At 42.0% G+C, this 27137-nt stretch overlaps 1 protein-coding gene across 2 annotated transcripts; it reads left to right on the forward strand.

Annotated features, from left to right (window-relative positions):
- Window positions 1-26868, forward strand: armc2 (armadillo repeat containing 2). 2 transcript variants are annotated; one of them, XM_070542833.1, is made up of 18 exons: window positions 1-139; window positions 782-1009; window positions 1125-1197; window positions 1342-1495; window positions 2402-2528; window positions 12738-12805; window positions 14727-14834; window positions 15689-15873; window positions 15991-16093; window positions 17703-17917; window positions 18432-18577; window positions 19663-19762; window positions 22404-22722; window positions 23697-23816; window positions 23894-24007; window positions 25230-25362; window positions 26338-26492; window positions 26637-26868. In XM_070542833.1, exons 2-18 carry the CDS (start codon window positions 801-803, stop codon window positions 26765-26767), a joined length of 2460 nt encoding a protein of 819 aa, XP_070398934.1. In that variant the 5' UTR covers window positions 1-139; window positions 782-800; the 3' UTR covers window positions 26768-26868. The 2 variants fall into 2 exon arrangements, with proteins under 2 accessions (XP_070398934.1, XP_070398940.1); XM_070542839.1 differs by having other exon boundaries at window positions 12741-12805.
- The last annotated feature ends 269 nt before the right edge of the window (window positions 26869-27137 follow it).

Consider the following 27137-nt stretch of genomic DNA (forward strand, 5'->3'; position numbering starts at 1 on the left):
CTTCTATCTGCAGACTAGCTTCGTCTGCTCTTTAACCATTCGTTTCGGTTGGTTTTATTCTGGTTTATCTGTCCGAAGAAGAGAGTTAAACTCGAAGAGACGTGTCTTCTGAGTTTTTAAACAGAAAGGACCGTTAATGGTGAGTATCCTCCGTGTTTAACCAGACTAGGGGGTTTCATACGTCTGTCTGACTGATTAAAGTTGGGTGTAAATAATAAAATTTTGCATGAGCAGAATTGATACTTTAATAAGCAAATTCAACTCGATGCCATTAATGTAAAGACCACTTTAATTAATTCCCTGGTTTGTCCAAGTTAGTGTATTGACATTTTGTCACCATGGAAACGGAGCGTGAACGCGCAAACGGACTACTCTTGTCTGTGACACAATGCACATTATTGGCTGTGTTTTTGTTTCTTCAATTAATAAAAATGTTTTGAAAATAGCTTTTTTGTTTCAATATCATTTAAAAAGAAATTATAGGCACGTGTAGACTACTGAAACAACATTGTTAAAATATCCATAAATGTGCAGATCATACTTTTGCGCAGCTTTAAAGAACTTTCACTTTTTATTTTTATTTATCAGACATTTTGTGCTTGTTATAAATGCAAAATAATGACAAAAGTGCATCTTGTTAATGCATTTCTATTTATTTCTCCTAAATTAATTGAAAACTGAATTTTTGTGCAGCCTTTTGAGGAAAATCTTATTTCTTCATCCTTTTTTAAAGTTAAGACTGTGCATAACTCCATCTGTGGGTTTTCTTGACAAATGTCAGCTAGGTTTGAAGGAGCTCCATGGAGACAAAGCAGGAAATTTGCAGCCCTTTCCTCCCTCGACGCAACAGTGTGAGGAAAACGTGTGCAGAGATAGTGAGTGAAGCCAGGCAGTCGCTGAGAGTTCAGTCCACCCAGAGACCATTTACTCCAAGAGATGAACAGAGGCACCTTTTTGGGGGAAACTCTGTTCGAGCAGATCGAGACACCAGACCTCCGTCCACTTTTAGGTTAGTCATCAATTCCACCCTGCAAAAATATGAAAATTACGCATTTTTAATGGCAGGTTTTAGACAATGTGTTTAATATACAAAATTAATAAATCAATTTATTAAATCTTTGCAGTCTTTGTGGTAAAAGTTTTGATGCTACAGACTCCAGGCCAGGCTCAGGTACTCGACTCTCACCTCTGAACCATGTAAGTTCCCTCACACGTGCATAGGTGTTTTTGTTTTCCAGGTTAAGGTGTTTGCATTAATTTAAGGTTTCCAAGTGCAAAGAAGCTGCATCATTACTGAATTCATCCTCAAGTTCCTAAATTAGTGGTTTGTCTTTGTCCCAGAAACCAAAGCTTCCAGTCCCATGTAGTGCTGAGAACTTTCCCAAATCCCGCTCTGGCCCAGTGGATACCAGGATGGGACTGGCACAGGCTCGAACACGCCTCCTCAAGCCTGGACTTCTCACCACTCTGCCGCCATCACAACCACACACAGATGGTAAGCAAAGAAAAAAAAATCTATGTGTGCGGGCAAAAAACATAAGCTGCAAAGAAATCCTCCATGTTTGATATAACGAATCACAAAAAGAACACTTTGTTGCTTGCTGTAAGTCACCTAGCTGCAGCTACTTCCTAAAGGTAAATAAAATGTTTTTTTCTGTAATTTATTTATTTATTTTACACACCGTCAACTAAGTTCCAGGTTTGTCTCCTCGGTCTACAGAATATTGTCCCAAAATGTCTTGAAGATTATCAAGATGTCTGTTGTCAAAATGTAAGATTGGCCTTTGAGGTATTTTTAGGTCGGCAGAGGTTTAGGTCTTAGAGCTCTCCATGGAGGTCATTTTTGCTCCCTGTCTCTTTGTCATTCCTGAATCATGGCCTCTGATCTTAACCAAGTGAGTCCTGCAGTGTTTCTCGGTTCTTCACAATGGGACATGTCTTCCTTTGAATTTACTCCGTGTTGTCAAACAGGTTCTATTTGAATAATTTATTTTGGTTTTCCAAAAATGTAGCTAATCACAGTTAAATCAGGATTTAAAGGGAACATGTTATGCAAAACTCACCTTTTGCTTCCCTTTGTGCTGCTATGCAGGTCTCTACTGGGTCTAAAAACTCTCAAAATAGAAAAAGAACCCATCCATGCATTTTCAGTTAGTGTTTAGTTTTAGGAATGTGTGCCTGATACAAGTCGTTTCAAAAAGTCCCTGTTTGTGATGTCACAAACAGGGAACTTAGCATAGATGTTCCACTTGTCTGACGTTGAAATTTGTCTACTGATCTGAAAAATTTAAGTGTGAGCGTTAGTTTAGGTTTACAGGAAGATAGAACGGTGCTGCAGCACAAGTCCATAACCTGTACGTGACCTGTTATCTTTTCTCATTTTTCTCTATTTTTTCTTTAGTGAAAAAGAAATTAAATCCTGGATCCAAACAAAGGCAGCTGTCAAATAATCTACCCTCCAGTCCAGAGCACTCCACACTTCCCAGTGCTCCTCGCAAACCTGGCCTACACAAAACACTGACTGAAAGGTAAAATTTTCACTTTTACAGCACGTAGAGCGGTTTGTCCAGAAATCAGAGGGTTGTCCGTAGCACCAATCCCGGCTGCTGGCAGAGAATGCTGTTTTTGTGTCCTTGGGCAAGACACTTAACCCAGCTTTCCTGCTGGTGGTGGTCGAAGGTAACGGTGGCACTAGTGTTTGGCAGCCTTGCTTCCGTTAGTGCACTGCAGAGCAACTGTGGATACAAAGTAGCTCATCATCACTAGTGTGTGAATGAGTGAATGACTGATTGTGTTGTGAAGCGCCTTGGGGGGTTTTAGAACCCCAGAGGGCCTTACAAATACAGACCATTTTGCGGAGACTGGGTATTGTGGCATCAGCAAGTCATCTCCATGCCATGATTTTCTTCAGCTCAGCAACTAAACCAGGTGATTTCAATCAGCACAGTGAATGAACCCTGGTTCAGTTGCTGAGCAGAACAGAAACACGGCATGGAGATGACTTGATGATGCAACAATTCCCATCTCTGCCATCTACCATTTACTTTACACCTTTTTTCCTGCACACCCCCTTCTGCTCCTCCTCCTTTGTGCCAAAAACAAATGAGTCTGAGGTTTATCTGCACACCAGGTTGCGGGTAGCTATTATTAGATGCCTTTACTTAAATCTTCCTTAATTCCGTTCTTGCTTTATGTCTTTATTGTTTTACTTTAAATTCAGTTATAGATATTTCATGTGTAAAATGCAATTTAGTGATATCGTATACATAAATGTGGATATTTGACATTTTAATCCCAGGGTTAATAGACTTTAAATGCAGGATCTTAAATGGTGCCACTGAGTTCAACAACCACTTATTCTATGTTAAATGCTCAAGATAGCTCTATTTTTAAACCCTCTCTGTGTACTGTAGCTAGCTCCATTGTCAGTGAATCTGACTTTTTATAACTTCATTAAAGGTGAGGTTGACTGAAAAAACATTTAATTATTATTTCTGATTATATTTGGTCTTGGTGAGTTTTTCATGCAGGAGGAACATGAAAATAGTTTCCTGCACCTATCTACTGCATTAGCTTCTGATAGAAAATAGACGGTGACATGCTAGGCTTTTAAAAGCCTAACAGATCTATGTCACACTGTCACTTAACATTCATGGACTCACCCATCTTGACTCATGATGGGGAAGGCTAGACCCTTGGTTGTAATATTACAACATCAGATTTAAGTCTACAAAAATAAACCTTCCCCATTTTTTTTTCTTTTTAAAACCACATTTACATTGCTAATAGGTCCTATTGTTCAGTTCTGCAACACTATTGGCTGTTAAAATGTGTAAATAGGCCCGTTTATCTGGCCTCCTAGAACAACATGTGAAAGGTTAAAAAAATATTTTGCAGTTGTTTTCTAAATTTGGGTTTCTGGGGGTTAAAAGTCTGGGATACAGCAGACAACTTCCCGACCAGCAGAAGCTAACCACTAGCATTAGCGACTCCAAAATATGGCAAAACTCTTTCAGACTTGTGTTATTTGTGGAAATCAAACATTCATGTTGCAAGTCAGTGGTAGTCGCGTTGCTGTTATCCAATCCAAGGAGAGATGTCCAAATATCAGGAAATAAGACTCAAAAACTTGCTATCTGAATTGTAGCTTTGATGTGGGTAACTTCAGTTCGTAATAGCCGAAACTCATCAGCTTAAAAGGTAAAAACTCATTTTTACTACGCTGTGTTTAGAAAAGAACCAAGCAATGGAATTTTACCAGTATATTGTTTACCCCCGAGGACAACTTACAAGGCATTTATTCCTACTAGAGACCAATTTAAATGCATTGATTAAATAAGTCACCCACACCTTTAAATAAATTTCCCTTTGGGAATATTAAAGCATCTTTGAATTAGAATTGGATCTGTCATTACTATCGTGTGTCAGCTTTTCAATCAATCAATCAATCAATGGTAAAAATAAATAAAAAGGCCTGTATTTGTATAGCACCGTCTTAGGGTTCTACAACCCCCAAGGTGCTTCAATCAACCAGAATCAGATGCATTGCCATGATAGCGAGAGTCTCACTTATTAGGAATTTGTTTTGCCCCTGGGTGGGTCTGGGTGGGGGCCTGGGGGCTCGGGGTGTTGGGGTGGCCGGCCCCGTGTGGGGATCTGGGCTGGGCCTTGGGGGGTCGGGTCCCTACATGTACGCTGCCGGGAAGAAGGCAGGAATACGCAGAAGTACCTGGCCCGGGTTCAGGGGCGTAGGGCAGGCCCTGGCTCCTCTGTTGTCCCATCACAGGGGAGGGGGAGGTCCAGGAGGGGGAGGACCCAACCTTACCTGGATGTCTTATGTCTTATATATTCTGGAAGTTGTGCAAATGCAGGGATGGGCATAGATATTCTGCTGGGGTGGGGCTGGGTCGGCTCCCTCGGGCTCTGTGGGGCTCTGTGATGCTGCTGCTTTGGGCCCTGGCAGGATGGGCTGGGGTCTCCATGCCCTGGGCGGCGGTATGACAACGGAGGTGCCTATTGGGGTCAGTGGGGGAGCTGGCTCCCTGGAGGGCTAAGCCCTACCAGCCATTCCTCCCCATCCCCGTTTATTTCTCTCCTCCTGCTCCCTCACATCATCACACAAACATGCACATAGGACCTTGGGGGGTGGACAAGTCGAGGAGTGCGGGTATGGACCCCATTTCCGCATTCCTGTGGCTTCCTGCCCCCCAATTTTATTTGCACCTTATGCACTTCCACCGACGACATTCCACGCAAACATACACTTAGGGCCTTGGGAGTGAGCACATTCAACGGCACTTGGCAGGGGGAGTTCTCAGCCTCCTCCCGAGTGCCGGTGCCCACTTCGAATTTTAAACTGCATTTAGACACCAAGGGCTGTGGGTGCAAGTAGGGTGGTGCAGTGGCATCAGCTGGCATAGGCCAGAAAATGCCCGCACTGCCCGCTCACCACAGCAATAGAATACACCTCATTAACACACAACACTATGTTGGAGCAGGTGGAGGGAGACCAGGGGGTCTTAGCACACCTCTGTTGTTGCTTGGCTGCCTGGGGCTGGAGACTAGGAGGCTGGGACGTAATTTTGGGGGGGGACGGGTGGGACATGTCCCCCCCCACTTTTTCAAAAGGCAGTTTTGGTCCCCTGCACTTTTTTCCGTCCAAAAACAATGTTACGCTCCATTAAATGGATTTGGTTGAGCACTAGGACCGAAACGGAAACCGGTTTCCTATTAGACCCGCCCAAAAGCTAATCTATTGGCTCTGCTGATACTTGCTAACGTATTATTGGCTGTTGCTGCTATCACTCAAGTTGTAAACAGTCAGAACGTGCTCACGTTGTTTTGCTAGTTTGGAGCCGCTAGGGAACACCGGTACTGAGTCACATCGTCAACTAGACGCTGTGTAATATCAGCTCAGCTCAGCTTCCATTACATAACATTTGAATAAGTGTTCATTTGTGAGTCTTTGGTAGTTAGGCACAGCCAGGAGGCAGCATGTCAAGAAAACGAAAAGTGGATATAAGAGACTTCTTTCAAAGTCAAAACGTAAGTTGAACATGTGACACCCCTGCATTAAGCTCAGACTCACCTCCTCCTTCACACACATACTCAAAACTAACTTTTACAAACTCATCTCCTCCACATAACTGACTCCTCAGACACAATTTGTTCGTATTATTATAATAATTTTTTTTTATTATTACTATTATCATCATAATTATTATTACTAGTAGTAGTAGAAGTGTAACTTCAAAACTTTTATCATTTAACTTTATTGTAAACTTATCTATTGCAATGTATATTTTCACATTAAAAAGCTCTGAAAAATGAACAGTATCATCGTCAACAGATTTTTTAAGCTTAATGTCAAAGATGTACTCTTTTCATTAGATTTATCTTATTTTTTCCATTTATTTTTTGTGTGTTGAAATGCAACAACTGTTTAAACACTTTTAAGGGAAAAAACATATTTAATATGTTTTTATACACTCAAATGTTAGGGTGATGATCATGTGTAAAACATTAGTTCAGCATGTCCTCTAACACAGCAAATGAACAAACGGCCAGATCTCAGGAGGGACCGTTTATGTATAAATAATTTTTATACTTTTGACTAGGCCTGGTCCTAGTCCAACAAATTGTTGATGATAAACGATATTGTCAACATTATCTAGACCAAAATAACCACTAATATAATGTTAATATATCATAATAATGCAAGTACACCCTTTAAAATGCAACAAATAAACCTTCATTTAACATTGAAATGTCCAGAACCAGAACTTCTAAATGAATAAAAATAACAAACAAAAATTGAATAAAAAAGGAATCTCACTCCCTGTTAGAAAATGTTGCACCAAAAACAATAAAAAAGACCCAAAACAATAAATACAATGGCCTATCCATTGTCAACAGCCAAAACTGCACTTCAATAATGAATGAATGAATGAATGAATGAATGATCAATTTATTCAGTCAGTTATCTTAAGATAATGTACATTAACATGTCATACAATTAGATACAAATACCATTTCTCACTAACATATGCCTTGTTTTTTATATGGTGTCTATTTGGTATATCATGACTGAATAGGTTTAGGCAGAAGCAATAGCTTATATAATTGCCTAACCTACTTACAAAACATTTTTTTAATTTCCCGCAATGAACCAACAACCCAAATAAAAGTAAAACACAAATCCATCCATCAACATCAAATTAATACTCTTCAAAAATATTTTTACTGATAAGTTTTTTAAGAACTGAAAGAGAAGTTGCTAATTTTAATTCTATTTTAGCCTCATTCCAAAATTTTACTCCCATTACAGAGATACATCTCCTTTTCATGCCCTTTTTGGCTTTTTGTAGAACAAACATACATACACCTCTTAAATCATATTTACTTTCCCTCTTTACAAAGAACATTAGTATATTTTTTGGCAGAGCTGTTAATTTTACTCTAAACATAAATTGCATTATTTTATAATAATATAGATCTTCTAATTTCATAATCTGTGATTTTAAAAACAACGGGTCAGTATGAGCATAATAATTGCTCTTGTTTATAACTCGAATAGATTTCTTTTGTATAGTTTTTATTTCATGTATATACGTTTTAAAAGTTGAACCCCATATTTCTATACAATATGCCATGTATGGTTGTATTAGTGAACAGTATATTAGACGTAAGGCCTTATGGTTTAGTATGTCCTTCAGCTTATATAATAGACCCAAAGATTTGGCAATTTTTCCTTTTATGTAATTTAAATGATGCTTCCAGGATAAGTTAGAGTCAATCACAACACCAAGAAATTTTATTTCAGACACTCTTTCAATTTCAGTATCTGAAATTGTTAATTTAAAGTCCCCATTTTTTACCTTCTTATTTCCAAAAATCATAAATTTAGTCTTTTTTATATTCAGTGATAGTTTATTTACATCAAACCAAGATTTGAGGATATTTAACTCTTTTTCGGCCTTCTTTAAAAGTTCTTTTATATCTTTACCCGAACAAACTAAATTTGTATCATCTGCAAACATTATAAATTTGAAAAAACCTGCCACGTTACATATGTCATTTATATATAAAGTAAATAATATAGGACCTATTACTGAACCTTGTGGAACTCCACAACTTATTTCTCTAAATCCAGATTTTATATCTTTAATTTGTACATACTGTTGTCTGTCTTGTAAGTAACTCTCTATCCAGGACTTCGCTATTCCTCGTAGGCCATAATTTTCCATCTTTTTCAATAATCTCCTGTGGTCAATGGTGTCAAAAGCCTTCTTTAAATCAACAAATATGCTAATAGAGAGTTCTTCGCTTTCACTTGCTTGGGCTATTTCTTCTACCATCTGCATTATCGCATAGGTAGTGGTTCTGTTTTTTCTAAATCCATATATATTGTCATATATACGTCTAGCTGGTTCACAAATAATTTCTCGAGTATTTTTGAAAATTGTGGAATAATTGCTATTGGCCTATAGTTTTCCATAGAATGCTTATTTCCAGTTTTAAATGTTGGGATCACTTTTGTTATCTTCATAGTTTTAGGAAAATGACCTTTTTGTAGTGATAGGTTATATATATATGTCAATGGTCTCACAATAGAGAATATAACTTCTTTTATAATTCCCATATCAATTTCATTTATATCTGTGGATTTTTTGTTTTTAAATTTTCTTACTGTATTCACAACGTCAGTCTCACTTATCTCATGTAGAAACATTGAGTTGATATTACTATTTATCAGATTATTAAATGTATCTGCATCAGGTGGGACTGCTATCTCATTTGCTAATGAGGGCCCGACGCTTAAAAAAAATTTGTTAAATTCTTCCACTATATTTATTAGATCATTTACTTTATGATTTGAACTATTTAGAAAGTAGTTTGGCCATTCCAAAGTTGTCATCCTTTTTTGAATTATATTATTTAATATTTTCCACGTCCTACGAGTAACGTTTCTGTTTTTATCTAAAATTTCATCATAATATTGCTTCTTTCTGATCCTAATAGCTGTAGTTAATTTATTCTTATATTTTTTGTAATTGTCTTCATTTTCACTTGTCCTATGTTTGATGAATTTTTCATATAATACCATTTTCTTTTTACATGCCTTTAACAGACCTTCTGTCATCCACAGCTTTCTTTTATAATTTTTCTTTGATAATAAATAAAAATAATAATAGAGTTGTACATTTTTTAACTTTGATATATATATATATATATATATATATATATATATATATATAGAGAGAGAGAGAGAGAGAGAGAGAGAGAGAGAGAGAGAGGATGGAAAAATTATTGAGATGGGCACGTGACGTGTCAAGGGGTCTTTACATAACACCCCCCACCCCAAATCCGCACAAGCCTGCTGTGTCCCCCCCACTTCTGAAATCAAAATTTCGTCCCTGCTAGGAGGGAGATCTGGCCGTCTGGTTGGGGTCTGGGGTGGTGGGTTGCTGTGCTCGGCGGTGGGCGGGGGAGCCTGCTCATCAGCACCCCAGCAGAAAGGGTCAAACTCTGGTAACCGGTGGTGGTTGTACCCCATGTGCAGCATTACCGGGACCAGAGTGAATAGGGTGTGTATGGGGAGCATGAATGGGTGTCCGGCGTGTATTTTTGTAAGTCTTTGGTTGTATGTGCATGTGTGAGCATGAGGGAGGGAGTGTGTGACTGTGTTTGTGTATGACTGTATATGTCAGGTGGGGCCTTTGACTCCTCCCTTCTCCTGGGACCTCCTTTGATGATATAGATCTTCGTCTCCCCTCCCCCCTGTCACACCTGGTGTGGGTGTGATGCCTTGGTCTGCCTGAGTGTTCGTGGCTCCCGGGTCAGGGAGTTTAAGATTTTTGGCATCTGCCTGATCAATCCCGGTGGCGGCCTGGGGGGGTCTGGGTCCCTGGGCTCTGCTGGGTCCCCGGCGGGGGTGGTCGCCCCTGGGTCCCGGGTCGCTGGGTCCCGGACTCGGCCGGCTAGGGGGTGGGAGGCTGCGGGCAGGCCTGAGGACTTGCCGCTGATATCTCCCGGGGCTCTGCCGGCTGCTGGTTGTGGCCCCCCGGGGCGATCCTCTGTGCCTCTCGAGGGGGGCGGGGGCCTTTCTGGTTGCGGGCTCCTTGGGGTTCCTGTGTTCTGGGGCAGCGCCTGGATCTCTGGGACTTGGAGCTCCCCCCCGTCTCCTACGCGTCTTTGGGGGGCAGATCTGTGGTCCCTCACACTCTCTATTGGACGCTCCTATAGATAAACCTTACATAAACAAGCGCGTGTACACACACAGGTGCTCACATGGTGCTCTCATAAGTATGGGCTTGGGCACGTTCAACACATGTCTTAAGACTATGGTGGGCACTCAATGCACTGTGGTATATTATCGTGTGACTGTTTAGTTAAACAATGATTGATTATATATTTCTTCATCAAGTTGACGCAGTGATAGCTTGATTTTGTTATATTGGTGTTGTGTCCCATTTTTTTGTTATGTTTTGCTTTTTTCTCGTCTCATTTTGCAGGTCTAGAAGCAGACTCTTGTTCATTATTGTTTATTTTTGTTGAATCCCCCCCCCCACCTAACCCCCTCTCTCCCCACCTTTTCTCTTTTCCTTTCTCTTTCACCTCTGTCTCCGTGTCTGGTCGAAATTACAAAGCATTCAAAAACAATAACAATAAAGTTTTAAATATCAGGTGCGACATTAAAAGCAGACTCTTTGATGCTCCACCTGAGACATTAAAAGCAGATGCTCTGATGCTCCACCTGAGAGTAAAACTGTAAGGCTTGTTACCAGCATTCAGACATCAATTCTGCTTGCTTCACAGCCAGACAGGACACGTTAAAAAAAAAAAAAAAAAAAAAAAAAAAAAAAAAAAGGAATTTGTTTTCGGTGACAAGGTGCAAAAAGACATACAAGTTGGGCAATATATAAAATAGGACACATCAGAAATAATCAACATAAGAAACATAGCAAGAAAAACAACCAATCAATGAATCAATCAACCAGCCAACCAATTGGCCGGCCATCCATCCATCCATCAACCTTTATTAAACCATATAAAACACTTTACACATGAAGTGAACAAAGTATTGTACACGATTAAAACAGAATCCATTAAAAGAGACACCAGCAAAAATAAATACATAAATTACAATAAAACACAAACAGTAAAATAGTAACTTTCACAACACAAAACAGCCAAATGCTCGACTTTTTTGCCGACTTCATCACTTACTTAAGGGGCATAACTCTGGGGATGATGTTGGAGGAGGCTGTCGTTACAATCCATCCCCCCATCGATCGGGTCGGTCAGCTTTGGAGAGGGGGTGTTAGACCATAAAAGACTTTTACAGGAGAATCTGGGCCATTGCCCACAATGCAACGACCTCCCTCGTAAGGCGAGTTAACGCGCACATGTTTGTGTAAGTTGTGGGTTATAAAGACAGGTCCCATGTGATTGGATCGTGGTCCCTTTATGAGCAAATAGGACAGGTTTAAATGCTTTTAGCTGGAGTGCCAGGTCAGAGTTTTCAAGCACTCACTGCAATTACCAACATAAAAGGAGAGCAGAGAGACACACAGAGGAAAGAAATCACTGAGTCAAGTCAGAAGCAGCCTAACTTCAAATGGAAATGGAAACAGCATGACAGATTTAATATGATGGATTGGATGAGATATAAAGATAGGGGAGATTAGACATCCATTCCGTTCTTTTTCTCCAATAAGCCAGAGCTCTAGAGCTCCAAATGGCTCTCTATTAGATTTGGGTGCCCATCTGGGCAAGGCTGGCAGCGCTGCGGATTGTGACTGCGCTGCACTGGCCAGGCCTACGACTGGGATGAGGTCATGTCTCAGAGAATGCAGAATCACACAAAGGGCCTCATTATCAGCCTCTTAATCCTATCATACAAAGCCAAAGCACTTTGACATACACTGCAGTGTGCCTCGTCCAGCAGTCCCTGCTGCATGTCTGCCTTCTGCCAACTTTAGCCAAACGGAGGTCTGGTCTTCAGAAACCAATGTTTGCATTGTCAACATTAGGAGCCCCCCCCCAAAAAACAACAATTATGACTTAAGGTCATGTCGTAATTAGTGTTGCCACTCACCACCAGACGTGTTTCACAAACGCTCTTGAGATGTTGTGTCCCACTTAGGTGATGGAGGACAGTACAATAAAGATGCAACAATGACTTCAGAGGGAAACCACAACACACTGCACAGCATGCCACTCGGCACTTTACCGTTATTGCACAGAGGTGATAAGACTGTGGAGACAGCTCACAGTGACGAAGCAGGAGCAGCTTTAACCAGACTGCCCACAAAGCCCATACCTTAATTCCTGTCTGTTGGGGATTGCTGCTTGTGCTTCACAAGAGCACAGTCACACAACTTTGGTAAACAAAGGCAGTCATGCACACACTCGCACGTACACGCTTGCGTGCAAACCGTGCAAACACACTCACACAAGACAGAATGAACAGCACCTGCTCACGTCTCAACCTCTGTTGCAACAGGGACACCTAGTGGCTTTGAAAAATACACATGGAGTCTCTTCTTAAGAGTGAAAAATCAACTATTTGTTTTGGCGATATGTCATTAGGTGCAGCAAATAATTCTTTAAATACGTTTTTTTATACTTTTAACGATGATTCTAGTAGTCTTCTCAACCTAGAGTACAAAAATGTACAAGGTAGCAGTCACTTAACCTGGCTCTTTGTTTATTTATGTGTTTCTTTGTTACAGCAGTAAGTTGATACAGCCTGGTGTTGATTCAGGAGGTAAACCTGCAGAGTCCAGAGCAGAACAGAAAGGTTTGTCCAAATCTACTCACAACACTCCACTGTGCTGCTTTGTCAAGCCACAAATACACTGTAAAACATCATTTATCATCGTGTGTAGAGGAAAATATCTGGGCAGCTTTACCCGATCTCACACACTGTTTAATCCACTTAGGAGTGCTGCTTAGAGCGACGCTCTTTTTCTCAGATCCATTGTCTAAATATAGTGCCACGGTCTTGAGGCCAAAAGTGTTGTTTGAACAGAAACACCTCTTGCTCTGTAACTGAGCAGACCTTGCTGAATGTCAAACTTTGATTGGGGTGTTGTTGCTAAGGGCCCAAATTCCACCCTGACATACAGCCAACCAGTGGCTGAGAAAGCTGTGGGCTTGAGCAGCCACAGTTTCCTGACTCTCACCAAGCAAAGGGCTTATGCAAATATTCTGTAAAAAAAAAAAAAATATATATATATATATATATATATATATATATATATATATATATATGCATGGTACTCTTGACATTATAGACATTTGCATGCATAAATACACGTGTTTGTTTTTTTTCACCGCGCATGCCCACATGCTATTTCATATCACCACAGATAGAAATAAAAGGAAGTTTAGCTGTAGATGGTGACCTTTTACTGTGGCATCACACTTCCTGCAGTTTTATTTTAAGATGGTGAACTTGTGAACCAGACTTTCTGTCACCTTTCCTGCAAAAGAATAATCTGCAAACTGTAAAATTTTCCTCTTCTTCCGGCACTCGCAGAGTACAGATGTTTCTGCTTTTGCTCCCTTATCTTTTTTTCCCAAGGCTCTTTGTCCTGTCTGCCCACAGAGCGATTCTCTGCATTTCTTCTGAAAAACCCCTATTTTTTAGAATGGATTTAATTAATTGGTCATTCAACGCGATTGACAAGATTTTTTCTACGATCAGAACGGAGGAGGGGGCTCCCACTTGCCCGCAAGGGACACACGCAGCGGGATATATGCTCGATTCCTGGATGGAATGGAAGATCATATGTCTCTCTCAGTTGTCCATTGAGGACGTCGAAGATATGTGGATATTTGGCCTGATGATCACTGGATTTCTTCTGATTGGAGTGGGAGGGTATCTGGTTTTCTGGAAATTTGGGAAGACGGGAGCGATTGGAGGGCGACCCGCACCCACGGAAAGCACCGTCCATGTGGAGACCTCACAGACTGGGACGTTGCTCGAGGTGAATCATAAGCTGGTCAATGTTCTATCTGCGTTACCGGTATTAGTGCGCAAAATGGATGTCATCTTGGAGAGGGTCACCGGACGGTGTGGAGATGTTTAAAACCTGAATTGGCTTCACTGGAGGACTTGATCAGTTACAGACTTGAAGGCAGAGAGGAAAATTATCTCTGCCTGACCCAAACAAAGTCTTGTTTTCTGAATCTGGCGCCATGGCAGCCTTGTGAATGCCAACAACAAACCCCCACGAAGGAATGCAGACAGATGCTGTGAAAACCCGACACCCCCCCCCACCCCCCCCCCCACCCCCCGGTCATCAACCTGCAGGTGTCAATGTGCTCTGCGCTCCTCCCAAGATCTCCCTCCCACCTGTGGCTACAGTGGCTGAGCGCCATACAGGGCTGCTCTCGCTGGGGATACAGGATCCCAGCCCCCAGCCCCCCCCCCCCCCCCCTTCCTCTATGTGTCTCATGTTGTGAATTGTTGATGTTCGTGCTTATATGTTTGAGGCGGGGTTTTTTGCATAGTAAAGCTACGCCCTGTCGGGAGTAACTCTGGTATGCCTTTTTTCCCTCCCCCAATTTATCCTCATGTGATCCCCTTTCATCTAATTAACGGTAGCGCGACTCTTGTTGCGAATGACCACAGTACCAATTCTTCTGTACTGAAACAATTGCCCCTCGGGGATGATTAAAGTTTTTTTGAATTTGAATTTGAATTCTTGTTTCAGAGCTGGGGAGTAAAGACAACACCACGGGCACAAAGGAGGATGCAGAGTCATTAACGTGGAAAAATGTTATTGCTCCTGTTCTTCAAAGGTTGGAGAGTTTGGCAGCAGGTAGCCTGTTTGTTAGCAACAAAAACGCTAACGTAAATCAAAAGCATCCATCACCTTTTTTGTTTGACACAGAGTTACTTTCCTTTTCGTGCTTCTGATTCTGGTCTTTCTAATTACTCCCCATGTCAGTTTGTCTTTCCCATGTTTCCTCATTAAATTTCCTTTTCAACCAGCATGCAGAGAAATTGATTTCTCAACACTAGCAGAAAGTCATGAATAAAGTCCAATGAAATGAAAAAGCACCGTCTTTCTCAGAGAAAAGGCAAACAAAACAGTGTTATATTTGGCGTCTGTACAGAATGTGTCTCAGGCTGAAACTGCAGTCTGGCAGCCGTGAAATGAAATCTGTGGCTTTAAATATTTTAACACTCTACAAGTTTAATGGAAATTTCATTTGAAAGATAAATGTTAAATATTTATTGTACTAAGGGCCTTCTGGCTCATGCATAAAACACATTGGAGACTCAGTGAGACTGTGTTCGACCTTTCTCAGAATTGACTTAATATTTATGCAGGGAAATATTTATTTTACCTCAAAAATGAGGAAAAGGCTCCACCTTTTCCCTTCCTCTGCTCCAGCTGCCTGTTTCCTTATTGTTGTGCTGTTTTTGAGCACTGATACCTAAACCTGAGGGTTTCATTCTAACCAGTGTGTCATTATCGATCATGATTTCCCTTCATGCATATTTATTTTAGCCATACATAACTCTGCATGCATAAAAGCCCTCTGTATTTGTGTGGATGCATGCTTGCCAACGCACACAAAGTTGATGTTTTCCTTTTGAGGATGTTTGCTTTCTCTGAGTTCTTGTCGAGTTTTCCCTGAACCTGCCATGGTCTCTTCACTGTGCCAGACGGCTCTGAGGACTCAGTGGACCGCCTGTGTGATTTATGCGCCGATCTGCATCACACCTTGGCAGACGCCGACATGCTCGGTCGACGCTGCAACGAGAGGTCGAAAATACTTCGAACGCTGTTCCGCCTTGTTGACCACAACTCTTCCCAGCTCAACTTGCACATCGCTGAGCTCTGCCTTGCTGTGAGTCATCTGTGAGTTTGCAGGTGTGCGTGTGTACGCGCTTCGGCGTGTCTTCTACAAGTCACACAAACGCACAGGTGACTACTTCATGTGAGAGCTGTTTTCTTTCCTCCCCAGATGTCGGTCAGTGGAAACAATCAGCTCAACATCTGTAAGCTTATCTTCCAGAGCAGCCGCAGTGAAGCCAATGACATCTTCTTCCAGAAAAACTCCCTCATTGGTCAGGATCTTTTTCAGTACTTCTCACTCAGTAATTGTTGTTTGAGATTTAGTTTCTAATCTGTGTTTATGTCTGAAGTAGAGCTCTGTTAGGTGTGCTGTTACCATAGTGACCTTAAAGTCATCAACAGCTGTAGCTCCCACCCTTGCTCCTCCTCCCTTTCCGGAAGGAGCTGACAAATATGCATATGCAAATAGTGGTAACGGACAAGAAACGTTCTCAACACGTTCCTGCTCAGACATACCTGGTTCTAACTACTGAAACATCCCCTCAGCCGTCATGGGGTTCTGCAGGAGTAGCTAAGCACTCGTTTTAATCTCATCTGCAGTTTTCGAGCAGGGAAACATCTAAAACCAGCAGGAAAACAGCGCTCGTGATTATCACTAACGCTACAACAGGTTAATATCTTACAACAACTCACGATTCAAATTGATTACGGTCCTCGGGGTGAAGATTAGATTCAGAATCAATTCTCGGTTCAAATCGAATTACAATCAGTACAAGGAGTGTCAATTCCAGGACTAACTACATTCTTCTGTGTGTTAGAAATCTGCCCGCCGTCTGTGATGTAGTAAGCCGTTGAATGTAATGAAGGAGTGGGTTGCTCTTCGTGTGGTACGTCATCCTATATCAAACCGCATGATGTGTTTTGGATCCATTTAGAATCTGTATAAATAAGAATCTTGATTTGGACGTGAATAGAGTTTTTCCAGCACCGCTACTAAAATAATATTCTGATGACGTGTAGCTCCCTCCCCCTCTTTGACAGTTAGCTTGAAAGTTTACAGACTGATTTTAATTCAGTGCAGGTTGAGTTAGCATTCACGCTAGGTTGGTGTGCTAAGCTGAGTATTCACTAATGGGCCATTCCTATCTGTACCGGGTCGGCCCGGGCCGGGTGGCCCCAGTCAGCCCCAGCCTGGCCCGGTTGATTCCACACATCCTTGCCTTAAGCCCATGTGGGCTGATTCTACCCACCAATCAGAGGCTTGCTCTAATGGAAGGTGTGAATTTGCTGTCAGCAGTGGGTGTGTTGGCCCTGGTCGGCCTGAAGCAGACCCCCTCGAGAAGAGGGCTGAGAATGAGCCTTGGTTGGCCCGGAAAAATACCAGGCCACCCAGATATGTAAACAACCTACGCTACCCGACCCGGGCCGACCCGGTACAGATGGGAATGGCCCATTATTGTATGGTTTAGATTTAACTATTAGTGTGTGGATGCTGAAATCTGCAACTTTCAAAATGTATTCAGTTCTTTTCTGTTCTAAACTCAAAAGAGTAAAAATCCAGTACTTATTATTTATAGAGTATTTTCCACAACCCTGGAAGGTGACCAAAGTGCTTAAACATAAAAATAATAGGTAAAAACCATAAAAATAAAATCTTTGTAAGATCACATTAAAAATATTAACTGTGAAACCTTAAAATCAATAATTAAAATTAAATCAGACACAAAACTAAATGAGAGGTCTGCCATAAAAAACAACAAAAACCCTATCGCAGGAAAAGATAGGTTTTGAGTTTGCTTTAAAAATATAGATACTTACTATACCTATGTTAGTATATTGTTGTTTACTTCATGATCATTGTCTTATTTTGGGGTATTTTAGAGTTGTTGCTGGGTGTGCTGAACACCGAGGAGGTGTGTGTGTCCGGAGAGGCTCTGCTGTACTGTGTTGGAACTCTGAAGTTTCTCTCTGGAAACCCAAAGATCCTCAAACTTCTGCTGGACAAGAACTGCATCGGCGTTGCTCAGAGGCTCATCCAGAAGCTCTGCGCAGTCGAGGACGCCAGCATCAAAATGGCAGCACACATCCTTGTGCAGGTTTGTCCGCATCACAGTTGGCTGAACAAGATAGTTCTCTTGTAGAAGTTTGGCCAAGGGAAAAACCACAAATTCAAACCGAAGAACAAAATGTGAAATGTGCTTTCTGATGTATTCTTTGGCTGATGCAGGTTTTCCAGCTATTAAGTAAAAATGTTTTTGTACGTCTGGTATGTTGTTCTCTGCAGCCCGGGCCACTTCAGTCCAAAGTACAACACGTTTCACTCTGCTCGACATGACTGCTGCAAAGCACATAAACTGGCCCAAACAAACATCTTGAACCAGTCTTTCATTTGACATCTAACATGGCTTGTTATCCCGTTAGAGGAGGAAAATAAGAACACCAGAACTTTCCACGGTTCTGCTGTGTGTTTGAAAGTGCTGTTTCCTTCCTGTGACAGATCTGTTTCTCTGCAGAACAGTTTCTCATCACTAGTTGCAGCCATACCCAACAAATATATGAACAAGATTCAGTGTAAAGATGCATATTTCTATTTTCTCTTAATCCCTGAAGCTGACAGCCACCCTGAGGAACCTTGCTGATCACCCCGAATCCCGCAGACTCTTCGTTTCCTTCTCTATACCTCCAGCTCTCTGTCAGGTGTTGCATCATTACTGTGAAGACGAAGACATCTGCACCAACATTTCCAGAGTTTTCAGGTACCACGTGTTCAGTGTAATCAGATCTCAGTTTGAAGACTCTGTTTTCTTTGATTCTCTTTTAGGAACCTGAATCTCACACAAGAGCTATGAGGAGAGGTGGTTAGACATCTGTTTTTCTATCTAGACCACAGCAAAAGCAGACAATTTCAGTTCTCCATCGCCTACACTCATTACTGTTTCAGCTCTAGAGAGTGCTCTGAATGTGCGATCATACCAGAACAAAGAGAAGAACAGAACTGTGTACACACTTCTCTTCAGGGACTGTAAAATGCTTTTAAGTTATAAATCCAATTATTCAGAAAGAGATAGACTGACATCTTTAAAACCTAGAACCTAAACAGTATTTGGTGGTATTTTAGACCTATTCATAATTCCATCTCTACTGTTTCTCCCTCTCCTGATAATAACTTTTTGCTTTCCTGGACGTTGGATGTGCTAATACTAGTTCATCCGTTTAATTATAGATCCACTAGGATAAATACAATAAAGTTTATCTCTCGCCAAATAGAATATTTACTAAGAAATCACAATATAACTATAGACTACTTGTCTTTGTGTGTGTGTGAGTGTGTGTGTGTGTGTGTGTGTGTGTGAGTGTGTGTGTGTGTGTGTGTTGTGCGTGCGTGCGTGCGTGCGTGCGTGCGTGCGTGTGTGTGTGTGTGTGTGTGTGTGTGTGTGTGCCTGCTCTGTCTTCTCCATCCCCAGTGAGTCGTGGAGGATGGCTGCTTAAACTGAGCCAGGATTCTCTGGAGGTTTCTTCCTGTTAAAAGGGAGTTTTCCTCTCCACTGTCGCTTTATGCTTGCTTAGTAAGAGGGTTGCTGTAAATTTGCTGGGTTCCTTATATATGAAACATTATTTCTGATTGGCTTAATGAACTGACCTGGATTGGAATGTTTATTATGTGAAGTGCCTTGAGACGACTCTTGTCGTGATTTGGCGCTATATAAATAAACTTGAATTGAATTGAATTGTTTTCAAATCATTACCAAAACATGCTGTTAAAAACACTGATACACATCATTCTTTTGATCTGGTCGTAGTTTAATGTAAACACAGTTTTATTGTCTTCTTTCTCCTCCAGTAAAGTCTCCTCTTACTGTGAGTGCTGCCTGGCTTTGGCTCGGATCCCCCACTGCTACCAGCTTTTTTTAGACTTGCTGAGTAAACATCACCAAAAGCAGGTGAGACTATAAGCTTCCCTTTGTGTTTCTGAGTTATCAAATATTACAGAAGTTATAAAACATACATTTTTGGTTCTTTTTAAAACACAGAAAAGTTTGTTTTACCTTGCTGACAGTTTCGCTTGCCGACTGCAAAACTTCCTCAGAGCTGACACTGATGGTAGCGTCACTTCCTTTTCCGCAAGAACATACCAAATATATAAAACCTACAGATTAGCTAGTACTTTTCTGATAAAGCGTTGTTTATCTTACTTTCTCTGTTTTGCTCTGAGTGCTTTAAAGGGACTTGTGCTCACGATTGCCTCCTCAGGCCAAAAGTGTAACTGCAGCTTCAATAGTAGGCTCGTGCGCGAGGCGCGCATGCTGTATGAGCACACTCCTGAACAAAAACAACAGCTGAGTCAGTCCCGTACCGGTGTAATTTACAGGTTTGCCGGCATGACTTCGACAGAGGTAATAATTGTAATATAATGTATTTAGACCAAATCACTTTGGACTGCATGTTGTCCAGGTTGTGATAGGTGCATGCATAGCAAAGTGAGTTGAGCGAGGAAGCCAAATAATACTGATATATGAATAAATTATGTATGATGGAGGAATAAATACTAGTACACTAAGTATGCATAAACGATGGCCCTATTGTAATAGTAAAATAATTCCGGCGCACAGCGGCAAACATGCGCTGTGCGCCGGAGACCTGTATGTGGCTGCTGCACAGGGGCTTGTATTTAGGTGCGGCGTGCGTAGAAAAACCTTTTTTTTTTTTTTTTTTGCTGGTGCGGCTTATATTGAGGTGCGCTCTATAGTCCGGAAATAGGTACTCTGATGTGTAGACGCTAGACTAGCAGCCTATAAATGTTACGATATACAGAAACCCCCCAGCTTGCTTTGAAAGCGTCCACAACCCTTTCCCCACACGTGTTTAGTAATAATTTCTTACCTTTTCAGCAAAAATGATGCCAGCTGCGGGTCTGTTTTCATACTGAGAGACTCTCTCATCATTTTCCACTTCTCAAATGCCGGACCGATATTCATCCTCGTTTGTTGCCGTCGGCGATCACACTCGAGTTTAGCCTGTTTTCCTGCGCTGGAATACACTCTTCTTGGTTTCTTTGTCCTGTTTGGAGTCTGGGCTGGAGTTCCGCTGGTGCTTGAAGCAGCTCTCTTCTTGTTCTTTGCTGAATCCATGCTACCAAAACCACCTCTCGCTCTGCCGCTAAGCTATAGCTAGTAAACAAACGCTGCAGGGATATGCGTGAGCGTGAACGCGAATGATGTCATCGCGCATTACGCTGTCTCTGGAAGACCCTGGGGAAGCCTGCCTGCTCGATCCGAGCATGATCTTATTTTTGATGTTACAGGCCTGGAGAGCCAATCACAGTAAAAATGCCAGGGCTCATTCAGGAGAATGTAGGAAGAAGACATTTATTATTTCTATACATGTTTTGGCTGTCAAACTTCCATAATGCCCCTTTAACAATAGTGAGTCCAAGGGAGAGAGGAAAGGGAGACGGGAGGAGGGAGGGGGAAGGACACAAAAGGAGAAGAAAGTGGAGAGATGCATTAAATTTGCCCTATTTGTGTTTTTAATCACACACCAGCCAAAACTGATCTATGAGATCCCTGTCACCTGTACCTGTTAGGTTACTTGTGTGTTTATATTTTTATGGTCAACTGTGTGAAATCACACTTTAATATTTCAGTTTATTCACTGTTTGTTCCAGTGAAAGTTCACTTTTTAAACATGTGTGTGTTGACTACAATTTAAAATGTATTCACTTGTATTTACAGCAGAGTTTTATCTGTTCCAGAAGGCTAAAAGAGCTGAAAGACTCATAATTCTAATCATAAGAACCAACAGTTTTTCACCTCCAGTCCAGAAAAGTAAGATTTTCAGTCTTTGGACCAGTACAGGGGACATATAAGGCAAAATGTGGGTTTTTTTTGCTGTGTTTTGGGTCTCTACTACCTCTATAGACACTCCAAACATGACAAAGACCAGTCCACCTGTTTTCTGTCAGTGGTGGGTTTAGGAATTATGTCCCTAAAACAAGCCACTTCAAAAGGCAGCCGTTTGTGATGTCACAAATGGGGAAATTAGAAAAGAACCACCTCTCACATTCATGAAAGGAGCAGTGGCCCTCCAATATATTGGAGCTTCTCAGCTTGTAGCAGCTTGAGTGAGGAGGGTGGGTGTGGCCAGCTCCAGCTTGTTATTTTTAAAGTGACAGAGCCCTGAAACGGCTCATTCTGGAAGGTACTAAAAATGTCAAGAATGAAATCGCTCAGATCGATTTATGTGAGAGGAAATTAGTGCAAAGAACTTAATAAATGTGTTTTATAGATCTTCTGAAAACAAAATAAATCTAAACTTGTCCCCTTTAAGAAAGAGTAAAACAGCAGATCACCTTCAGCTCTCATGCAGTTTGCTGAAAGTTTAATTAAATGACAAAAACAAAATGTGGCTGACTGATGAATTGGATGCAGTAACTAAAAACCTAAAGTGAAGAAAAGCTTAAACTTTCTTCTTCTAAACTGAAAAAAATGAACATCTGGTCATTCACTGACAAAAACTTTTAACTGTGTTTTCTAACAAATCCAGAACAAGTCACTAACAGCTGGTCTCATGATTCTGTTACAGGACCTTGTTGTGCGTTTTCTCTTCACCCTCGGAAACCTGACAGCAAAAGGAGACGAACCTCGGCTACAGCTCTTTCAGTGTACCGGCTGCATGGACACACTCCTCCAACTTTACAGCAGCTACCAGAGGAAAGATGAGCCCCAGCAGGAAGGGAGGCCCTCCTCCAGAAAGCCTCCTGCACCTCCCATCAACGCGCAGGAGACAGACGACGTGTTGGTGAAGCTGGTCAGGGTGTTGGCGAACATGTGCATCCACCCGGCCGTCGGCCCTTGCCTGGCCTCAAACACCATCTGCATTCAGCTTCTGATGGAGACTCTAGGTGAGCAGAGAAGAGCTTAAATAAATGCATGAACCTGGAGTTCTGATAAGTTTAAAAATAGCATTTCAGAGCAGGGTTTAGGTATGTGCCAGGCACGTAACCACTTCCTCGGTGCTGGGAAACCCATTCCTCATGTGTCTGCTCACAACATCGGTGCTTTCTGTTTGTTACACGGCACATCCTCTTTTGGTTTACCTGTTTTTGTACGTCTGACAGAGCGACGCACTCTGCTGCAGGAGCAGGATGTTCTGTCACATCACACAGCCGACTTGGTTTGTATGCATGAATCTCTCCCGTGTGGTTAGTTGGTTTTAGGACAGGTTGAACTCATACGTAGGTGGGTGTGAAACTCTTCACTGCTGCTGGCCTCCTACACTTAGCTTAATGGCAGTTGGGAGAGAGAGAAAAAAACAAGACAAAGGTAAGCAAGTGAAAAAATAAGGAACATGGCAGAAACCTGTAACGAATGGTAGGTAGAGCCGGTGCAAGCATCAGGAGAAATCTAAACGTTCAAATGAAAGAGCACACTCGGCTGATTGATGTCCTGTTTTTGATCAACTTCACGCTACGCTGATCTGCTTTCTATTACACAGCTCTGAGAGGGTACAGAACCGAGCTGCGTTTCCAGTCAGAACCAGAATCTAAATTCTGGGTGACACAGGCTCTAGTTGACAGCTCAACCGCAGTATCGGCGATTTATGACCGAGCACATGACATTTGCTGCTATATCAGGAACAGACTCCACTTCACTGCCTCTCACAGTGCCACCGGGTCACGTTGACCTTTGTGCCACCAAAATAACTTCATCAGGCCAAAATTAATACATAAGGCAACTGAGTGCATCCATAAACTAAAGTAGCGACATCTGCTGATTAGTCAAATTTTGATTATCAGAACTTTTGTTTTCCTTGTTGATCCTTCTTTCACACAAAGTAACCAGGATGCTTGTTTTTGTTGTCTGTGTCGATGCCCAGAGCTGAGGTCTGTGCACGAGAGCGAGGAGCTGCTGGTGAACGTAGCCGCTGCCATCAACAACCTCTCATTCTACCAAGAGAACTCCCAGATCAGGCACAATCGGCTCGCCATCGCTAAGCGTAAGACCAAAAGATCAAAGACATAAAAAGACAAAATGTTGGAAAATTCTGTTAAATTCCCCGTTAATGTGTTTCAGTGATGATGAAGTTGTTGCTCAGCTCCAGTATGGACGCCATGCTCGAGGCCACTCGTGTCTACGGAAACTTGTCCCTGCACCAGGATGTGCGAGACTTCATTATTCAGAACAGAGGTGCAGCAGATATGAAATCAAACGTTTCTTCGTTTTTTTTTCATAAACATTTCATAACAATAAATGTTTATTTTGCATTTCGTTAAAACAGGTTCAGATCAGTTTATTCTAATAATAGAATCAAATTTAGTTTAGAATAAAACCCAGCAGGTTGCATCAAATATGCAGTTTGAACTGTCAGAGGACGCAGATCAAGCATAAGATGACGGTGGAAAGGAAAACTCACTTTTAACAGGAAGAAACCTCCAGCAGAACCAGTACTGGGCTCAGGATGGGCGGACTGGGTTCTGAGTGGACACGAAAGGGACGAACCCAAAAGTGTTGGGCACAGAAAACAGTTAAAGGCAGCAAATATATGTAAACATGGAGCGTAACGACAACAGGAAGTAAACGAGGTTGGGTTGTCCTCCAGGCTACAATAGCATAACTCAAGGGATGAGTCTGGGTAACACAAGCAATCTCTAACTACTTTTGTCTCTCCGAAAGAAACAAAACCTCAACTCAGAGGAGGGTCCATGAATTAGATTTTATTTTAACACACTCTGTACCGTTTTCCACCTTGTCTCAGTCCATCTTTAAAAAAACCTCAGTTTCAGAGTGTTGTGGCATCTCAGAGACCGGTTTGCTCTAAACCATTTTGTTTCTGCAGTTTGTGGTGGAGAAGCGTTGCAGCACTGTGTTCCTTCCTGCCCATCTGCACCATGTCTTACGCTCACTTTGCTACGTGCTTGGATCCTCGTTCACCGTTTTCACCGTCGTTTTCCACTGAGCAGACACTCCCTCGCATGCCGTCTTAAAAGCAAAACTCCAGCAAAACGTTTCCTGATTTTCAGAACAGATGGAACGGTGGAAACCAACCCAGACTGATGTTTCGGAGGTTTTAGTTCTTGTTTTAAAATGAGCCAAAGCTAAATTTGTTCCATTTTCTGCAGGTTTATATAAACTGAAGATCATTTATTTGTAAAAACCACATTACAAATACAAGGTATATTATCAGATCCATGTTATGGTGTTTTTTTTTTCTATCTGCCTGTTGAGGCACGGACGAGCGGCACAGTGTGCACTCCTGTGTCCTACTGTTATGTTGGGGTTGGATTTATCTGCAAGGCCAGCTCCACACAGCACAAACATGCCCGCTGACTCTTGTGATAGCAGCTGTCTTATCTTCACCCTCCTTTGTCCTCCTCCTCACCCTTGCCCCATCATCCTTCTCTCCCCTCAGTGCACACATTCGCGGTGACTCTGCTCGACTCGAAGAGAGCTGAGATGTGCTTTTCGGCCTGCGGGGTCCTGACCAACCTCGCTCTGGACCCGCCCAAAAGAGTCAGCCTGACGCTGGAGGGGGCCTCTGCCAAGTAAGGACCAAAGCACTCAGAGATTAGATGTGGTTCTCCTGTGGAGGGTATTTTCATAATGCATTTATTAGATAAACCACAGAAGTACCAGTAAAAATGATCTAATATGATGAGGAAGCAGCATCAACACCGCCCACATTAAAGTTACTTTAAAAGCTCATCTTGATGCTCACAACAGCTTGCACCAATAAAGACTCCGTCTGTCCCTTTTCACTTTTACAGTAAATAATCCTAATCCTCCCTATGGTAAGTGTTAACCAACTTCAGCTGGTCATTAAAGTATAGATGAATGACCAAGTTCAGGGAATAGGATGTTTGTTAGTATTTATGGTAAACGTGCATCTGGAGAAGGCATAACTCAGATCTGTAATCCAACTGAGTCATGATTTTGGTTCATGTTCTCACATAGAAGTTTAATTAGATCATCTCCGTGATAGATTTCTGGTTGATTTGTTCTTCATTCTGGGAAACAGGATGCTGCTAATTAACTGAGACTGAAGAATGTGTTCATCTGTCCAGATTGAATAAATAACGTTTACTCTGATATTCTCATCTACATTTCCATCAGAGAGGATTGTTGAACATCTCTTTTTTTCTTTTATTCCATTTCACACACACACACACACACACACACACACACACACACACACACACACACACACACACACACACACACACACACACACACACACACACACACACACACACACATACACGAGTTCTTTTCCAAATAAAGGTCCAGTCAAGCACAGCTAATGTTCACAAACCTGATGGTCATGTGAATCCTCTTTCATCGAGTCACATGAAGTGTGTGTGTGTGTGTGTGTGTGTGTGTGTGTTTGTGTGTGTGTGTGTGTGTGTGTGTGTGTGTGTGTGTGTGTGTGTATGTGTGTGTGTGTGTGTGTGTGTGTGTGTGTGTGTGTGTGTGTGTGTGTGTGTGTGTGTGTGTGTGTGTGTGTGTGTGTGTGTGTACAGGCTGGTGGACTGTCTGAGAGACTTCGGACCAGCTGACTGGCAGCTGGCAGGGCTGGCTTGTCAGGCAATCTGGAACCTGACGTGCGGCGGCTCTGTGAAGCTCCTGGACCCACAGGAGAGAGAAACAATGCTCCAAATCTTAACGACGTACTCGGGTTTGTGTTGTCCATCCTTACGTAACAAGGGAGGGAGGAAATAGACCAAACTGTGTTTCATGGGGAGTGGATGGTATGTTTATAACTGCTTTTTAGCTCTGTATAACATCCTAATCTTCAACCATGTTTTATGTCTTTCTCCAGATGAAGAGGTTCTCAAGTGGACACAAAATGAGGACACAAAGGACATTTACAGGGCATGCTGGGAGTCGGAGTTCCTACCTGCAGCTCAAAAACTGACGAAAGCACTAAAGTCCCAGAATCTGACAGCTTGACTCAGAATTAAAGAGCCTGACGTTTTCCACCTTATGCAGCTTTTCCAGTGAGGCTGTACATTTTTAAATAAAAGTGCAGGCCTTGACTTCGAGTTAGATAAATTCAAGTTCAAACCATCGACATGAATATACTGGACATCTCCTTTCCATAGGCTCCAAAAACAAGTTTTTGAGGACAAATGGGAGGTGGCCACCACCGCCATTTTGACCGTGTCACAGGTTCCGTCAAGCCCAGACAATTCCACAAAAGGGAAGAGAGGTGGAGCTGAGGGTGGGGCTGTAAGGCTGGGATCAACTGACGACACCCGGTCGAACTAGCTACAAGCTAACCTGAAGCTAACCCATAGCTAACGAGGAGGTGGGAGCGAAA

This window comes from Nothobranchius furzeri, chromosome 2 (assembly GCF_043380555.1).
Source record: "Nothobranchius furzeri strain GRZ-AD chromosome 2, NfurGRZ-RIMD1, whole genome shotgun sequence".
Lineage (NCBI taxonomy): Eukaryota > Metazoa > Chordata > Actinopteri > Cyprinodontiformes > Nothobranchiidae > Nothobranchius > Nothobranchius furzeri.

Coding starts and splice junctions, on each gene's coding strand:
- armc2 (XM_070542833.1), top strand. CDS start 801: ATGGAGACAAAGCAGGAAATTTGCAGCCCTTTCCTCCCTCGACGCAAC. Junction 1,496..2,401: donor ATCACAACCACACACAGATG/GTAAGCAAAGAA, acceptor TTTTTTCTTTAG/TGAAAAAGAAATTAAATCCT. Junction 26,493..26,636: donor AATCTTAACGACGTACTCGG/GTTTGTGTTGTC, acceptor GTCTTTCTCCAG/ATGAAGAGGTTCTCAAGTGG.